The 18,435-nt window shown below is 44.6% G+C and overlaps 1 protein-coding gene and 1 long non-coding RNA gene across 4 annotated transcripts in view; one reads left to right on the top strand and one right to left on the bottom strand.

Annotated features, from left to right (window-relative positions):
* LOC144501188 (sideroflexin-5-like) overlaps positions 1–18,435 on the bottom strand; it is a 220,688-nt gene that overhangs the window by 98,737 nt on the left and 103,516 nt on the right. The window contains exon 10 of one of the 2 annotated variants that reach the window (XM_078224621.1): positions 15,337–15,427. The exons of the other annotated variant lie outside the window; for it this stretch is intronic. Within the exon in view, the coding sequence (XP_078080747.1) occupies positions 15,337–15,427 (91 nt within the window). The remainder of the gene's footprint in view (positions 1–15,336; positions 15,428–18,435) is intronic. 2 annotated transcript variants of the gene reach the window in all.
* Positions 1,271–18,435, top strand: part of LOC144501208 (uncharacterized) — a 136,627-nt gene continuing 119,462 nt past the window's right edge. For both annotated transcript variants that reach the window (XR_013499071.1, XR_013499070.1), the window contains exon 1: positions 1,271–1,523. This is a non-coding gene — a long non-coding RNA (uncharacterized LOC144501208). The remainder of the gene's footprint in view (positions 1,524–18,435) is intronic.

The raw sequence follows: 18,435 nt of genomic DNA, 5'->3' as shown, positions 1-18,435 counted from the left end.
CCCATGTGACACCTCCTTGTGTACAGCTTGAGACAGTGCCTGTCTGTCTGTCTAAGACACCTTTTGTTGTTTTAGAGTATCTTTGGCACCTCTTGGCAGGGCAAGGTCACCAACTCAGAGGTCACAGAATGTGTTAATTCCATCAGCACACATTTGTTGCCAAGCCAAAGACGTCTGTGCTGACTAGGCCACATTCATTGGATGGATGATGGCCACAAACCCAAAGAGTTTCTGTACAGTGAACTGGCCACTAGGAATCCTGGGTGTCCCTACCTCTGCAACCAGAACACCTGCAAGTGAGGAAGGAAGATGGTAGACATTGACACTGTCAACTGGGAGACAGTAACTGATAAGTCGTGACCTCTGGAGGCTATCCGTCTGGAAGGGTAAGGCATTGGACGAGGTGAGCAGAACAAAAAAGCTTGGTGAATTGAGAAGGCTGCCAGCGAATCGTGCACTTTCTCAGCCCACTGTCTCCCTCTGCAGCAAATGCGGCAGAGGCTGTCATGCCAGAGTGAGACTCCTGAGCCACACCAGGCTCTGTTTAACATACAGTTAACCATCATGGCACAAACCATTTTATGAGAAAGAAGGTTGCCACTTTATAGCTTGACATATATCCGGACACAGGAAATTATAATGAAAATGTTGTCAGGAAGTATCACAGGTTTTTTAAAACAATAGAAATAAACTCAAAGCCACTGGTGTTTTCAAGGGTATTAGATAAAGACCTGGAATTCTATCCAAAGCATCAGGAAAAATCCCAGAAAACTACTTTTATGGAACTTATTCAAATACTGTGTGTCAGAGGCCTTGACCTTATCCCTCTACCTAAGACAGTCACCACTTCTTTTTAAAACAAGGTATATCCTGATAAACAATCAGCAACACCATGTAGATACACATAGCAGACACTGTTTTACAATAACTGTGGCGTTGTTGGTATGCAGGGTGATATTTTATGTTTATGTACATACATACAGAGAGATATACACACACTTGTAAATATATGAGAGAAAGTGTGTGGGCATATTGATATCTAAGTATATGTATGTGTGCAAGAGTGTGTTTGTGTGTCTGCACATGGGCACATGCAGCCAAGGGAATAAATTACTGCATTGATCTCCTACTCTATTAAAAAAACCGAGATCATTAGACAGGAGAGGGTTAATCATCACATAAGCAAACAAATTAATTAGCGCATGAGCTCACAATCAGGCCTCCCCAAGGCTTTCACAACACAGGACGCCTCAGAGTTCTGACAACAGCTGCTGGTACATGTCTGTGAATGGAAGCCAGGCCAGCAATCTTCCATGCCTGCAATGACAAAACGTTCTGGAACTCGCACAGTTTTCAAATCAGTAGGCTGTGAGCAGCTCCGAGGAGTTATCGGCTGACAGAGATAAATATTAACGAAGGCCGGGATATCGCCTGCGGAGGAAAACCAACACCAAGTGAAGCTCCAAGGGACGGCAGCTTGAGCTCCTGGTATTTACCAGAGCACAGGAAGAACACACAGAGTGGTGAGAATATGGAATTTACGACCACATGGAGTGGTTGAGGCAAAAAGCAGAGCAGCGTTTCAGGGGAAGCTAGATATGTAAAGGAGGGAAAAAGGAATAGAACAATATGTTGACAGAGTGAGATGAAGTAGAGTGGGCGGAGGTGCTTCTGTTGCACAAACTCCAGCATAGACCTGATGGCCCGAATGGCCTCCTGCTGCACTGTAAATTCAATGTACCATTGCAGAATCAACAAGGTCTTAACTATCTTGAAGAAAGATTCTTTTCTCATCTTCTGCGACATCATGATGAATTTATAATTTTGGAAGATTAGAGTACAAGTGGAAAGAAAAGATTTGATGTTGATTCTAACTTCTGACTAATTTTTGACAGTAATAGACTGGACAGACAACAATCTCAGGCTCTGTCCACTGATTCGACACAGTAATCTGCAATAAAATTACATTCACTTTCATATTCTCACTGGCTCGGGGATAAATGATGTGACACTGCCTTGCACAATATTTTCCCTTCAGAGGGTTGTTTTTGGAACGCTCTTCCTCAGAAAGCGATGGAAGCAGAGTCTTTGAATATTTTTAAGGCAGAGCTGGATACATTCTTGATAAGCAAGGCAGTGAAAGGTTATTGGAGTAGGTGGGAATATGGAGTTGTGGTTGCAATCAGATCACTCAAGATCTTATTGAATAGTGGAGCAGGCGTGAGGGGCTGTTTCGCACACTCCCGCTCCTAATTCATATGTTTGTGTGCTATATAGATTCTGGTTAAAATGCATCTAAACTGACTGAGTTTAGATTCGTCATGTTTGTCCTTAAATGGAAAATTGCCCTTTCAGTCACAAAAAAGTTTAAACAGAATAGCAGTCATCTTAGATAGACCAGCTTGTAATTCCCTTGGAGAAATTTACGAGTCATATGTACTATTTCTTGCTGCTTCTATGCTTGGAAGAGATGAGAGGAGCTGGCTTGACATCAGGACAACAAACATGGCAACTGGTAAAAGAATTCCTCAGATGGTTGCAGCCACACCTAACAGTTGTGGTGATTGTAGGCCACTGGATGAACCCCCTGGACATCCCTGTAGAATTCTCCAGAAATCTGTACAAGGCTCAGGCAGCTTCAGATGCTTCGATGATCTACTTCTATCATAAGATCAGGAGTTGGGTTGCTCACTAGGGCAAAAGAAAGTGGAGCAGGAGTAGACCGTACAGCCCATGAAGCCTGCTTGTCATTCAATATGATCATGGCTGATCAGAGGTTTCAACTCTACTTTCCAGCCCACTCCCATATCGTCTCGATTCCTCAGAAACCAAAAATCTGTCTATCCCAGCCTTCCAAACGTAACCTCTATACCTAGAAGGACCTGGAAAGCAGATACCGAGGAACATCACCACCTGAAAGTTCCCCTCCAAACCACACAACATCCTGATTTGGAACTATTATTGCTGTCCCTTCACAGTCGCTGGGTCAAAATCCTTGAACATCTTCCTAATAGCACTGTGGGTGTTCCTACAACACATGGAATGCAGTGGTTCAAGAAGATGGGTAACCACCAGCTTCTCAAGGGCAATTAGGGAAGTCCCACTTTGCCACTATTTAGCCTGCCTGCGGGGCTTTATGGCAGCATGGCAGGCCAGCGCGGAGTGGGTCAGCTCCATGCCAACTTTGTTTTCAGGGAGGGCAAGCCATCCACCACTCCCTCCCATATTATTCAGCCCTACATTTGGAATATTGTGCGCAGTTTGTTCTCCATATTCAAGGAAGGATACTTGTATTGGAGACAGTACAGTGAAAATTCATTACATTAGTCCTTGGGTTAAGAGGGTTGTCCTATGAGTGTAAATTAGAATTACATTCTTTGGTGTTTAGAAGAATGAGAGGCAATCTCATTGGAACATACACGATTCTGTAGGGCCTTGAGCTAGTAGACACTGAGAGATGATGATTACACAGTGTAATGGAGTAAGTCAGCATAGACGAATCCTTTTTGGCCCATCATGCCTTTGTGGACTGAGATACCGGATTAGTTTCACTGTAATCATCCATTTTCAGGTGTATACTGCATTTCCTTTTGAAAATTACAATTCAATCTGTTTCAGCTTTACTTTCAGGCAATGCATTTCAAAGGTAATAACACGCTACAAGAAAAGCGTCCTTCTCTCCTCTGGTTCTTAAGTCAACCATTTTAAATTCATGTCCTATGGTTACAGACTCTCCTGCCAGTGGAAATATTTCCCCTATCTGCCCTGTTATTAAAATTCCTCTTTATCTTCTCTGTTTTGCTCCTCTGATAGTGAAGAAGTCCAGGTTGGCTGCTGAAACATTTGTCCCACATAAGTGTCAGGCACTGACCATCACAAACAAGAAAAAAAGCAACCACTCCTTTCTATGAATCGCAGTTTTTATTTTGGTTTACTATGTTCTTGTCATTGGTTACATGAAATCCGTTGAGAAATGTTGCAACAGCAGAGCATTAAGTGCAATTTGGAAGTAACTTTTGACAGACATGAGGCACATAGTACCAGCCAGAAGTAAACTGTTACCTTTGGCCTCTCTACTTCTCCTGTAGGCAGTCCCTCAGGATCGAGGATGACTTGCTTCCACTCCAGTTCAGTAAGTTCTGAGATGGCTGATAAATCCGATGCGTGATCACATGCAGGCAGGTGGTGCTTGAAGGGTGAGGTAGATGAGTTTGTTCACTCTCTTCAACATTTTGACTTTGCCTCTGCATGTTCCCAATGAAGTCTCTTGATGGGTTCAGTGTCTTCTTAAATAAACTTTCCCCAGTTTGGTCGGTCATAAGCCAGGGATTCTTCTGAGTTGGCGGGATGTTTGACTTTTTGAGAGATGCTTTGAGCAGAACCCTAAAGTGTTTCTTCTGTCCTCCTGAAAGTCTCCTGCTGCAACTGACTTCTGAGTTGAGCAGTTATCAGACAGATGACCATCATGCCTATCCAGTGGAGCTGGTTGAGAGTGGTTAGGAACTCCATGTTGGCTTAGAGAAGACGATGCTGTCAAACCCCTGATTTAGAGGATCTTGCAAAGACACCACTGCTGTATTTCTCCAGTGCTTTCGTCCTACATGTACAGTTTACATTGAGTAATGAATAAGGCACTATTAATTACAAATGAGGCCAGTTTGTATTGAAAACTGATTTGGTTTGGACTACAGACTTTATAAAAATGAACACTCTGAAAGGTGTTAATGAAGCCGTTAATAGGGACATTGCATATGTTTTTTTAAGTGGCGTGATGACAGCTTGGTATCTGAAGTGAGACCTACTTAAAAGTCAGGCAGTGTGTCAGTGCACATGAAAAAGTCAGAGGCCAAGAAACAAACATATTGTAGACAGAGATGAGAATGTTATTTATTTCAATTGAGGGAATACTTACTTGAATCCCACTTTTCCTTCTCCCCTCCTGTAGGTGCTGGCTAGCTAAGGGATATGCTCACAGACGCCAGTTTCCCTCCAGTACCTTGCTCAAATAACCATCCTTCATGTGTGATCCCAGTGACTGGAAACAAGTCATCTGGCCATGGAGTCGAGCTTACTCTTGTCCTAAACATTCACAAACAAGCACTTTGCAGCAGGCATATCAATTTACAGAGAGGAAATCCTGGATCACTTTGGGGCGAGAACAGTGCTGGGGCCACAAGAATAAGATAGTCACTAACAAATCTAATAAGGAATTCAGGAGAGGATTTGCCCAGCAAGTGGTGAAAATATGAAACTTCTACTGGTTAAAATGAGTACTGAAGGGAAACTGGTGTCTGTGAGCATATCCCTTAGCTAGCCAGCACCTACAAGAGAGAAGGAAAAGTGGGATTAAAGTAAATATTCCCTCAATTGAAATAAATAAAAGACAGTCATGACAGTAAAATGAGATTTAATTGGGAGCTGTATTGATACATGAGAGAGAAAGCAATAGGAAGGTATGCAAATTCCATGGATTCCACAGATTCCCGACAGTGCAGAAGGAGGCCATTTGGTCCATCAAGTTGACACCAAGTCTCTGAAAGAGCATTTTACCCATGCCCAACCCCCACCCTATCCCCATTACCCAACACATTTGGCAAGGCCAATCCACCTAACCTACAAATCTTTGGACTTTGGGATGAAACTGGAGCACCCGGAGGAAACCCACGCAGACACGGGGAGAACACATGCAAACTCCACACAGTCACCCAAGGCCGGAATTGAACTCGGGTCCCTGGTGCTGTGAGACAGCAGTGCTAACCACTGTGCCACCATGCTGTAAGGTGCAGTCAGGCAGGAGGAGGCTCATGTGGAGCATAAATGAGTTAGGCCGAATGGCTTCTTTCTGTGCTGCACCTTCTATTTAATTCTATATAAAACACTTTCATTTATATTGTGTCTTTCATGTTCTCAAGATGTCCCAGGGCATTTTGAAATTTTAAAAAATTCTTTATGGGGTCTGAAACTGGCTAAACCAGCATTTATTGCCCATCCCTAATTGCCCTTGAGAAAGTGGTGGTGAGCTGCCTTCTTGAACCGCTGCAGTCTATGTGATGTAGGTACACCCAGAGTGCTGTTAGGGAGGGAGTTCCAAGTTTTGCCTCATTGACAATGAAGGATGAAAATCCTGTAACTCCCTCTCTAGTCGCACTGTGGCTGTACCTCCACCACATGGACTGCAGCGATTCAAATTAAATACTTTTTCAATCACAGTTGTAAGGTAGGAAACATTGCAAGTTATTTGTGCATAGTCAGCTCCCACAAACAGCATTGTGATAATGAGGGTGAATATTACCCAGAGTTCTGAGGAGAGCATTTTCAAATAGCACCATGGGATATTTTACACATACCTGAGAGAGAAGACTGGACATCACTTTAATGTTTCACCTGAAAGACAGCATCTCTCACGGAGCAGCAGTGGCAGCCCAGATTTTTGTGCTCAAGTCTCTGAAGTGGGACTTGAACTCATAATCTTCTGACTCAGGCCGGAGTGTCATCCACTGAGTAACAGTTGGCACTAAAAGGCTTTGCTGCCTAATATATGGGTATAGGCAGCATCAGTAATTCCCAGCAACACTCATGGGAAATTGTGCATGGACTGATTTGCAGAGATGTATTTGGTGGGAGGTTAGATGAGTACACGATGGGTGGGAGGATCCTCGTGCGGAACATAAACCAGTATTAATCTGAATGGTCTGTTTCTGTGCTGTAAATTCTGTGATAAATTTTTCTCTGAACATAGGCACTGCAGCAGATTATACTGCATATAAACATGGCTTTGGAATTCATCTCAGGACCGAAGCTGCACCATCCAAAAACACGTTGGTAATTTGAGGACCCACATCTGGAGTGGGTATTCTTTCAATAAAATCAGTGGAAATGAGAGCTAGGTTGTCAGGAATGAAATCACAAACACTTTTTCACACAAAGGGTAATGGAAGTTTAGAGCTTTCTCCCCAAAAAGATTTTGGATTACTGGGGGGGTCAATTGAAATTTCCAAGCCTGAGATTGATGGCGTGTATGAATATGGAGAAAAGATGAGTGAGTGAGGTTGAGATACAGATCATCCTACAATCTAATTAAAAGTCACATTTGAGGCGCCAGCTGGCATGTTCCTGTACCTTGCAAACTGGCATTCTTAGTTATTTTGTACTACTCCCAGTCTGATGCCGGTAAATTGAGCCATGTAGCAGGGTCTATGTGCTGGGTTTTACAGGGCACCGTGTTCCCCGTCCAGCAGACAAATAAATAAGCTGGGAGCTCACCCTCATATAAACTAGTTGACCCGTCACCATTTTACATTCGAGGGGATGTTAATTGGCTCAGGAGGACTTTGGTCTCTATCTGCAGAGGAAGACCCTCATTGGAGAGATGTCAGCCAATCCAGCAGCACCAGGTATGACCAGAGGACACTGTTGAGACTACAGTCAGTCCCTGAACAAGAGAAGATTATTGGGGTCAGAGTAAAGGTAAACCCAAGGTATAGGTGGCGTCTGGCTGCAAGCTCCAGTAAGGGGTTGGGGGAGGTGCAGTGGTGGCTGCATTTGGGGGGTCAGTGGGGATCCCTCCAATAGGCAGAGGCCACCCCAAAAGGGGATTACTCCACCCATGCCCCGACACTAGCCTACCCAGTAAGTTAGCTGCTTGACCTGCGCACCCCTGCCATGGGTAAAAATTGTGGCGGGGGTGGGTGAGGCACTTAAGTGACGATTAATTCGATACTTAAGCGACTCAACAGTTCAAAGGTGGGCAAGATGGCCGAGTTCTGGGGACCCTGGTTCGAATCCCGCCAAGGCAAATGGTGGAATTTGAATTCAATAAAAATAAATTTGGAATTAAGAATCTACTGATGACCATGAAACTATTGTCGATTGTCGGAAAAACCCATCTGGTTCACTAATGTCCTTGAGAGAAGGAAATCTGCCGTCCTTACCTGGTCTGGCCTACATGTGACTCCAGCGCCACAGCAATGTGTTGACTCTTAACTGCCCTCTGAGCAAGGGCAACTAGGGATGGGCAATAAATGCTGGCCAGCCGTTGACACCCATGTCCCATGAATGAATAAAAAAGATCAGCATCACCCCCTGTAAAATGGGAGGCAGGTTGGGGATGAGTTGTAAGGTGCTGGGCAGCGGGCAGGCAGATAAACTGTTTTACGAGCGCTCCCCCCCAACCCCTTCAAACATGCCACTGGGGGAGCATAAAATTCAGCCCTATGATGGGTGTGTTGCAGATGTGGGAAACTGGGAGCCAATTTGATTTGTCATTCAGCCCCAAGATTACATTAAATACAAACTATTTCTTAATATTAATTTTCTGTTTTTAAATGGTTTTTAAATTGTTCACGGGATGCGAGCTACAGTGACAAAACCTTTATTATTCATCACGAATTTTCTAAGGGCATTAAAAATCAACAGCATAGTGTGGGACTAGAGTCACCAGCAGGTCAAACCAGGTAAGAGTATCAGATTCTTTTCCATGATGGACATTAATGAACCAGTTTGAGTTTTTGCAACAATCCAGCAACTTCCATTGTCATTTTTTTGGTACCAAATTAACAGTTAAGGGGCTCAATTTCCCCAAATCCTTTGGAGAAGATTTGAACTCCTCTGTATTATTAGTCCAGCAACAGAATATTTAAGCCAATGTAACTCTTCACATTGGCATATTGATACCAGATGGTGACTACAGTACAGGAGCCGACGGTGCAGCACTCAGTACACAATCCCTGACATAGTTCCCGACAAATCAAAGTGAAAAAAAATACAGCTGCACAGCTGAAAGAAATTCAAACCACACGGCATCCATGAACAAAACCGCTGTCTGCACCTGCAGGGACTGCAGGCTGGAGGCAGGATGGTGTTGGGGGATGGTTGTCATATTTGAGGACAAACAGTACAACAGCATACGTTTCAAAACAAACATTGTGGAGGATTATTCCTCATAATTTGATCTGGAGACAGCAATCATCATCACAAAAGAAGCTAACCCAACAGCTGTGTAATATATAAGATTTCAGGCGTATAGTATTAAATGCACCATCATGTATTATACAATATTTCAGATGTGAACCATATAATGCATCAGATATATACTGTTGAATAGTTCAGGTATGCATTATTGAACATGTCGGGTATGTAATATTGAACACATGTGTTGTGTACCATTGAACATGTTCATTGTTGAAAAGTGCGTTTATATTGCTGAACTTGGAATTTTGTTTTCACCATTTGGCCGCTGCTGTTCTGTGTAATTGGCTCAGTGATACTACCGGACACCACAGCATCCACACAACTGACTTCGGGTGACCAATGTTGGCTAGATGTATTCCCGGAGAGTTCATCATCTGACCTCCTCACTCAAATAGAACCATCATCCTCATGATGTGCCACCCCAATCGCCAAGTGAACAGATTGGATAATTATTGATTTGTCAAACAGCTTCTCTCTTTCATCTCCATTCGATCAACAAAACAAAAATCTTTAAAGAAGCCTCCCTGATTTTTCTCTTAGATTTCTTGGTGCTGTTGCCTGGAAATTAAGCTTTGATTTCCGGAAACTTCAACACAACCAGAGGCTGGCTTTTATTTTCATTATGAGCGTCCCTGGCATTTTATTTCATGATTTGTTGCTCGTCCAGAATTGTTCTTGAACTGAGTGGCTTGCTAGGCCACTTTAGAGAACAGTTAAGAGTTCAAGGTCGCTAAATCCCCGGGACCTGATGAAGTATATCCCAGGACATTGTGGGAGGCGAGGGAGGAAATTGCAGGTCCCCGAGCCAAGATATTTGAATCATCGATAGTCACGGGTGAGGTGCCTGAAGATTGGAGAGTGGCAAATGTTGTGCCTTTGTTTAAAAAGGGCTGCAGGGAAAAGCCTGTGAACTAAGGCCAGTGAGCATCACATCTGTGGTGGGTACGTTGTTGGAAGGTATTTTGACAGGATCTACAAGCATTTAGATGTAAGGACTGATTAAGGACAGTCAGCATGGTTTTGTGAGTGGAAAATCATGTCTCACAAATTTGATTGAGTTTTTTGAAGGGGTAACCAAGAAGGTAGATGAGGGCAGTGCAGTTGATGTTGTCTACATGGACTTTAGCAAGTCCTTTGACAAGGTACCGCATGGTAGGTTGCTGCATAAGGTTAAATCTCACGGGATCCAGGGTGAGGTATCTAAATGGATACAAAATTGGCTTCTTGACAAAAGCCAGAGGGTGGTTGTAGAGAGTTGTTTTTCAAACTGGAGGCCTGTGACCAGTGGTGTGCCTCAGAGATCAGTGCTGGGTCCATTGTTATTTGTCATTTATATTAATGATTTGGATGAGAATATAGGAGGCATGGTTAGTAAGTTTGCAGATGACACTAAGATTGGTGACATAGTGGACAGTGAAGAAAGTTATCTCCAATTGCAACGGGATCTTGATCAATTGGGCCAGTGGGCTGACGAATGGCAGATGGAGTTTAATTTAGACAAATGCGAGGTGATGCATTTTGGTAGATTGAACCAGGGCAGGACTTACTCAGTTAATGGTAGGGCGTTGGGGAGAGTTACAGAACAAAGAGATCTAGGGGTACATGTTCATAGCTCCTTGAAAGTGGAGTCACAGGTGGACAGAGTGATGAAGAAGGCATTCGGCATGCTTGGTTTCATCGGTCAGAACATTGAATACAGGAGTTGAAATGTCTTGTTGAAGTTGTACAAGACATTGGTAAGGCCACACTTGGAATACTGTGTGCAGTTCTGGTCACCCTATTATAGAAAGAATATTATTAAACTAGAAAGAGTGCAGAAAAGATTTACTCGGATGCTACCGGGATTTGATGGATTGAGTTATAAGGAGAGGCTGGATAGGGATATGGGCCAAATGCGGGCAATTGGGATTAGTTTAGGGGTTTAAAAAAAAAGGGTGGCATGGACAAGTTGGGCCGAAGGGCATGTTTCCATGCTGTAAACCTCTATGACTCTAACACTCTATGAACCACATTGCTGTGGGTCTTGAGTCACATGTAGGTCAAACCTGGTAAGGATGGCAGATTTCCTTCCCTAAAGGACATTAGTGAACCAGACGGATTTTTAAAACAATCGGTGACAGTTCCATAATCTGAGACCAGCTTTCAATTCCAGATGGATTAACTGATTTCAAACTCCAGCAGCTGCCATAGTGGGATTTGAACCCATTTGCCTGGGTTTCTAGATAACTCGTCCAGCGACATTACCACTATGCCACTGTCTTCCCTGAGGCCGCTGACTGCACTGGGTATTCCCTTTCCAGATGTTATGTTTTCCCTGTTTTTAATTCACCTTCCAATTTCTTATTATTGATGATTGTTTTGTGTAATGGTATCTTGCACTGGGCTACAGACTTGATCAGAAACTATAATATCAATAAGCTGATGCAGAACTGACAAGACTCAAACCCTCCAAGATCCCTGCAACCTCCTGCAACCCAAAAACTCTTCGATATTATTCTGCTTTTTCTGGTCTCCTGTGCATCCCCAATTTTCTTCCCTCCACTACTGGCAGTCATACTTCCACCTCTCTAGACCCTAACTTCCCTGAACCCCTCTGCCTCTTTCTCTCCTCCTTGAAGAACTGCCCTAAAACCTACCATTTTTAGTAATGTTTTGGTCACCTGTCCTAACATATCCATCAATATCGCCACTGTAAAGCACTTTGGTTAAAGGTGCTACACAAATGCAAATTGTTGTTGAAACACATGCTAAAGCAGATCAAATGCAGACCTTTGTGATCACTGTTTTACAGGTGATTGCCCATTGAACCATGTTCCACTCACCCCACTTAATTTCCAAGAATGAAAAGGAAGAATTTGCATTTCTATAAGCATTTTGTGACCTCTGGACATCCCAATGTGCTTTGCAGGCATGAAGCAGTTTTGATTGTATGATATAGCCAGTGCAATATCGAGAGGAAAATGTAGACAGAAAAGAGAGAGCAAGGCAAATAAAACAGATATCAGCAAGGGATGACTCGATGTTTGCAGAGTGGAAATGGGAAAACAGGCAAAATGAGAGAAAGGGGAGAATATAGTTCAATTGAGGAAGAGAGAGAAAGTGAGAGAGACAAAAAGATGAAGGACCAAGTCCTTGGGCCGAGGATGACTTGCATCCACCCTGGTTTGATGGGTTCTGAGATGGCTGTTAAGTCCAATGTGTGATCTAAAGACTCTGGGGGGGGCTATTCTCCCATCCTGCTGCGCTGCCTTTGTAGCACAGTGGGCCGCGAGACTCTAGCGGAGACCGTTTCGAGGGCTCCCTGCTGGGCACCATGGCCTCCACGCGTCTACGACAGCTGGATTTCCAGCGCCGTCAACTCTGCGCTGATATGCTGCATAAATTATGTTATTTTGAATGTTATGAGCGGGCCCGGGACTGAAGTCTCCAGTCTCGCTAGCAACTCCCCCACACCCCCTGCCATGAATGGTTCATTCCAGCGAGGTTTAGTATAGCTCCAGACTTTGGGGAGCAGGCGGTCTGACCCCACTGGAGTGAAGGGGGGAGGGGCAATCGGGGCTCCCCAGAGGTTCACGCACTGGGGGAGGTGCCCCTTGGGCATTGCCACCTTGGTAGTGAATGCCTGGGCCCTCTGGCACTGCCTAAAGGGCAAAGTGCCAATGCTCAGGGGGCACCTTGGCACTGCCCACTGGGCTTGGGGCAGTGCCAAGGGGCTGGGGCCTAATGGGGGCGAGGCCTGATTAGGGGGCGTTGAGTGGGAGGGTCCCACTGCCAATCTGCACTTTAGGCTGAGTGACAGAGGGTGGGAGGCCAGTAATCAGGATTGGCCATTGGGGAGTGGTTCGAGAGATTGGGGCTATGGGGGTGCGGTCGAGGCTCGCCCGGGCATGTTCGGGGACCAGCGATTGGGTTGTGGGGGTGAATCGCACGGCTAGTGATGCGGGTATCGTGGGGCTGGAGGCAGCAGACAGAGGCCACTGCGCATGTGCTGATCTTGGCGCTGACAGATTGGCGCATGCACAGTCATCCTGCTCACTGATTTTCAATGTGATTCACGCTTGTGCATCCTGCAGTGCACAGAGTGTGAGAGATTCGTTTTGAAACTCTTGCTGAAAAAAACCAGTGTGATTTACTCCAGTTTTCATGTGAGTTCGACACTTACGAATTTGTTTGGGAGAATCGCCCCCTCTGACATGGCAGCAGGTAATTAAGAAGGCAAATGGAATTTTGTCCTTCATTGCGAGAGGGATGGAGTTTAAAAACAGCGAGGTTATGTTGCAGCTGTATAAGATGCTGGGAGGCCACACCTGGAGTACTGTGTACAGTTCTGGTCTCCTTACTTGAGAAAGGATATACTGGCACTGGAGGGGATGCAGAGGAGATTCACGAGGTTGATTCCAGAGTTGAGAGGGTTGGCTTATGAGGAGAGACTGAGTAGACTGGGGCTATACTCATTGGAATTCAGAAGAATGAGGGGAGATCCTATAGAAACATCCCAGATTTTGAAGGGAATAGATAAGATAGAAGCAGGGAAGTTGTTTCCACTGGTGGGTGAAACTAGAACTAGGGGGCATGGCCTCAAAGTAAGGGGGAGCAGATTTAGGACTGAGTTGAGGAGAAACGTCTTCACACAAAGGGTTGTGAATCTGTGGAATTCCCTGCCCAGTGAAGCAGTTGAGGCTACCTCATTGAATGTTTTTAAGACAAGGATAGATACATTTTTGAACAGTGAAGGAATTAAGGGCTATGGTGAATGGGTGGGTAAGTGGAGCTGAGTCCACGATAAGATCAGCCATGATCTTATTGAATGGTGGAGCAGGCTCAAGGGGCCAGATGGCCTACTCCTGCTCCTAGTTCTTATGTTCTTATGACATGTGGGACAGGTGGTGTCTGGACGGTTGGGTCGATGAGTGGTTGGAAGGCTTGTCCATTCTCTCCGACACCTCAATTTTACCTCTGTGTGAACCCTAGTCACTCGATGTGAACAGGGCCTTCCTGAATGGATCTTCTTCAGTTTGGTCGGTCACAAGCCATAATTCGGCAGGGATGTTTGACCTCTTCATGGATGCCCTGGAGACATCTCCAAAGGATTTATACTGCTCTCCTGGGAGTGCCCTGCATGACTGTGTTCTGAGTTGGGGAGTTGCTTCACGAGTCTGGTGTCAGACATACAAATGAAATGACTTGTCTCATGAAGTTGGTTTTGAGTGATGAGCACCTCAATGATGGGCAAGTTGGCTTGGGAGAGGATGCTGCTGTTGGACAGTCTATTTTGCCACTGAATTTGAAGGATCTTGCAAAGGCAGCATTGGTGGTACTTCTTAGTGCTATGAGGTAGGTTATCCAACTCTTCAAAGCATTTGGGGCGCAGGAATCACTGCTGCCCAGTAAACCATGCCCTTCATCTTGGGTGCGAGGTCCTGGTCCTCAAACACTCTTTTCCTCTGTTGGCTGAAGGATAAGCTGGTATATTCAAGAGGATGGCTATGCAAGAAGCAGCACCAACCACTGTACATGAAAGCTTCTGACACTGTCAACAGTGAGGTTCGTGCAACATCCTCCTCAAATTTGACTGCTGTCCTCATGAAATTTGTCACCATCCTCCTCCTATTCCATGATGACACAAAAGCCACGATCCTCCCCAGTGGAGCCGCCATGGACTCTATCTCAGTGAAATCTGGGTCAAATAAGGCTATGTCAGTGCACCAATCCTCTTCTCCACCGTCCTCGCTGCAATACTGCTCCTCAACCTCCCGCAAATTACCCACAGAGGTGGAGATAATTTAAAGAACAGACAGTAAACTGTTTGGCCCACACCACCTTCAACCATAAAAAACCAAAATCACTCCAACTTCAGCCACTGAGCTTCAGTATATCGATGACACTTGTGGGTGCACTCACTCACTCACTCAGAAACTGAGCTCTGGGTCATTGTCAACCCCTTCCCCAAAACAAATGAGAAAATGAGCAAGTGTTTCACGAAACATCCAGAAAACTAAGATCCGGCCAGTTCCCACAGCACACAACCTGCTCCCATTGATTTTTAAAATTATTTTATGGGATGCACGTGCCATCGGCCAGGTGAGATCATTGGTGAGCTCCAGGAACATGGGGTTCATTTCTCATATCTTAGGAGCCGCCTATCCATGAAGACAGCCAAAGACACCAAAGAACAGAGTAAGCAGGGTGGCAGCACAGATGCAGATGAGAAAGAGAATGCATGTGTGTGTGGAAAGAGTGGCAGCGGCAAAGAGAGGTGATAGAAATAGGAATGGGCAGGAGAAGGGCCAAAGGTATCAATGAGGAAAAATCTGAATTTGCAGCATTTTTGCTTTTGTTTAAGGTGGCAGTATAAATCTCACATACCTACAGCGGGGAATGGCACAAACCGCTGGATCAATGAACGAGTGGCAGGGTTAAACCTATTGGCCTTCTTGATGAAAACGTTCAGGCCTACCTTAAAGTAAAAGGAAAGAAAGCATCAGGCAGGGCCCGAATTTCATCATATAAAATAAAAACAATGTCCTTCATCAAAATCTCATAGCCTGTAAGCTGCAAAATCCACTTTCAAAAAAAAAAGGAAGAGATGTGAGTGTCAAAGATAATAGTGCAGGATATTGAAAACAGTGAGAGATATATGATAAACAGATAAGAGGTGATTAGCGGAATCCAAATCTGGGTTTTAAAACTTTGTGAGATTATAGGAGGAAAGGAAAAGAGGGAGAGAGGTGAGTACTTTCCAGGTTTAATTCCTAGGAACTGAGCTGGAGCAAAAGTTTACATGATAATGCTTTATTTTGACAGCCAGGACATAGTGGGGAGGAAGAGCAAGTAGGACAAGGTAAGTGGACACAGCAAGAAGTCTCACAACACCAGGGTTAAAGTCCAATAGGTTTATTTGGAATCACGAGCTTTTGGAGCGCAGCTCCTTCATCAGGTGATGGAGAGGTGGGTTTCACAAACAGGGCATATATAGGCAGAGACACAATTGCAAGATAATGGTTGGAATGCGAGTCTTTACAAGTAATCAAGTCTTTACAGGTACAGACAATGTGAGTGGAAAGAGGGATAATCACAGGTTAAAGAGGTGTGAATTATCTCAAGCCAGGACAGTTATTAGGATTGGAAAGACGGAGAATGAGGGGAGATCTAATAAAGGTGTACAAGATTATGAAGGGTATAGATAGGGTGAACAGTGGGAAGCTTTTTCCCAGGTCGGAGGTGACGATCACGAGGGGTCATGGGCTCAAGGTGAGAGGGGCGAAGTATAACTCAGATATCAGAGGGACGTTTTTTACACAGAGGGTGGTGGGGGCCTGGAATGCGCTGCCAAGTAGGGTGGTGGAGGCAGGCACGCTGGCATCGTTTAAGACTTACCTGGATAGTCACATGAGCAGCCTGGGAATGGAGGGATACAAACGATTGGTCTAGTTGGACCAAGGAGCGGCTCAGGCTTGGAGGGCCGAAGGGCCTGTTTCCTGTGCTGTATTGTTCTTTGTTCTTTGCAAGCCCAGGCCAAATAGTGGGGGTTACACGTAGTGTGACATGAACCCAAGATCCCGGTTGAGACCGTCCTCATGCGTGTGGAACTTGGCTCAGTTTCTGCTCGGCGATTCTGCGTTGTCGTGTGTCGTGAAGGCCGCCTTGGAGAACGCTTACCCGAAGATCAGCGGCTGAATGCCCTTGACTGCTGAAGTGTTCCCCGATTGGAAGGGAACACTCCTGCCTGACGATTGTCACGGTAAATGAAGGTAAATGAGGAAGACTAACCATAACAATGTTATTAGAAAAGTAAAATGGAAACCGAGAAGAAAGGAAGAGGAGAGAGATTAATTAATTTGAGGTGAGGACTTACCAGATGGTGAGTTGTCTTGTATTTACTGAGTTGTAAAAGAGCAGCTTCAGACTAGACTTTCCCTTTCATCACATTCTCATGTAAGCTGAGCAAGTCAGCCTTCCTGATCAAACCCTTTATCACCCCACCCCCACTCAATTTCTCCAATATCCTCCTCTGTCCCCCATATCCTTCATTCAACACTAACTTGTCCAAATTGTTAAGCACAAAATCACTTCAGGCTTCGCAGGCCTCAACAGGCTTCTAACGTGCAAGATTAAATTTAAAATTTTTCTCCTTCGGGTCCTCTCGCCCCTCATGTTCCGGGCATAATGTTTTCGGATTGATGTCAAAGTCTCGAGGAGGTTTACAATCGGAATGTACTAGAATGGCAGTGTGAGGAAATAATACCAAAGTATTAATGCTACTGGTCTCATATTCCACAGGCAGAGACCCATGATGGGTGATAGTGGGGAGGGGGTGTGGGATATGGGGCCTTTAACAGCAAGAAATGTGGGAGATGTTTATAAAAAGACTTAATTGATCTAAAAAGACTAGATGGGCTGAATGGCCTACTTCTGCTCCTACATCTTATGGTATTCGATGGAAGCTGAAATTTTGCTGTCCCAATGGCAGTTTTAAAGTTAGAGATTAATTCATTGTGTTTTCAGTGGGTGGCCTCAAACCATCCCATGCAAGGTTCCGACTAGTCATTGCATGCAATGAACACCCATTGTGTTAAAACTTTTTCAATTAAATCTTATCTTCATGATAAAGTTAGTGGCACACAAGAATCTCGTAGACACAAATATGTACAATTAATAAAGATTGAACTCAAAAACACAATAATGGGCAGGATTTTCCACAGATGGGAAGCGCCATTAAATCCTGCCCATTGTTTCTTCGACAATAAAGGAGATGTCCCTAACTCCCCTCTAACCATCAGTGTGTGCCAACTATCAGGCGTGCCAGTATATTTGGCTCTCAGACTAAGCTAGTCTCAGCAAAGCACAATGCCAAAGTGTTTACAAGTGAATTACAAGTGAAAAGCACCCATGCCACCTTTGTGCTCTCAATGTCTTATGGTTGATGGTAATGGAGTTCGGTTGGGAAGTTTTGATGCAGAGCCTCCCTATTTGTCCAAGAGGCTCTTTCGTAGTCCACCTGTAGCTGCAGAATTGTCAGCTGACGGCAGGTTTCACCACTGAAACACTCACCTAGTCTGGCCTATATGTGACTCCAAACCCACAGAAATGAGTTTCTCTCTTAATTGCTCTCCTAAATCGTCTAATAAGCCAAACGGTTGTAGAAAAATTGTTGCAAAAAAAGTCTAATAAGAGCAAAGTCAAATGAATCACTTAACATAGACCGAGGTACTGGACACCCAAGGCCTGTAAACACTGTGAAGCCCTCACTGGCATCAGAAGACTTGTGCTAAAATTGGGATAGCTGTTCCACAGACTTGCTTGATAAAGATTCTGCTTCCACCAACTTTTCAAGAAGACTCACAACCCTCTGAATACAAGAATGATCCCTGGAATGATGAGCGTATTGTATGAGGAATGGTTGAGGACTCTGGGTCTGTACTCGTTGGAGTTTAGAAGAATGAGGGGCTGTGAGGTCTGAATAGA

This window comes from Mustelus asterias, chromosome 1 (assembly GCF_964213995.1).
Source record: "Mustelus asterias chromosome 1, sMusAst1.hap1.1, whole genome shotgun sequence".
Lineage (NCBI taxonomy): Eukaryota > Metazoa > Chordata > Chondrichthyes > Carcharhiniformes > Triakidae > Mustelus > Mustelus asterias.
Note: the sequence above shows the minus strand (reverse complement) of the source record. Positions and strands in the feature narration are given on the sequence as shown.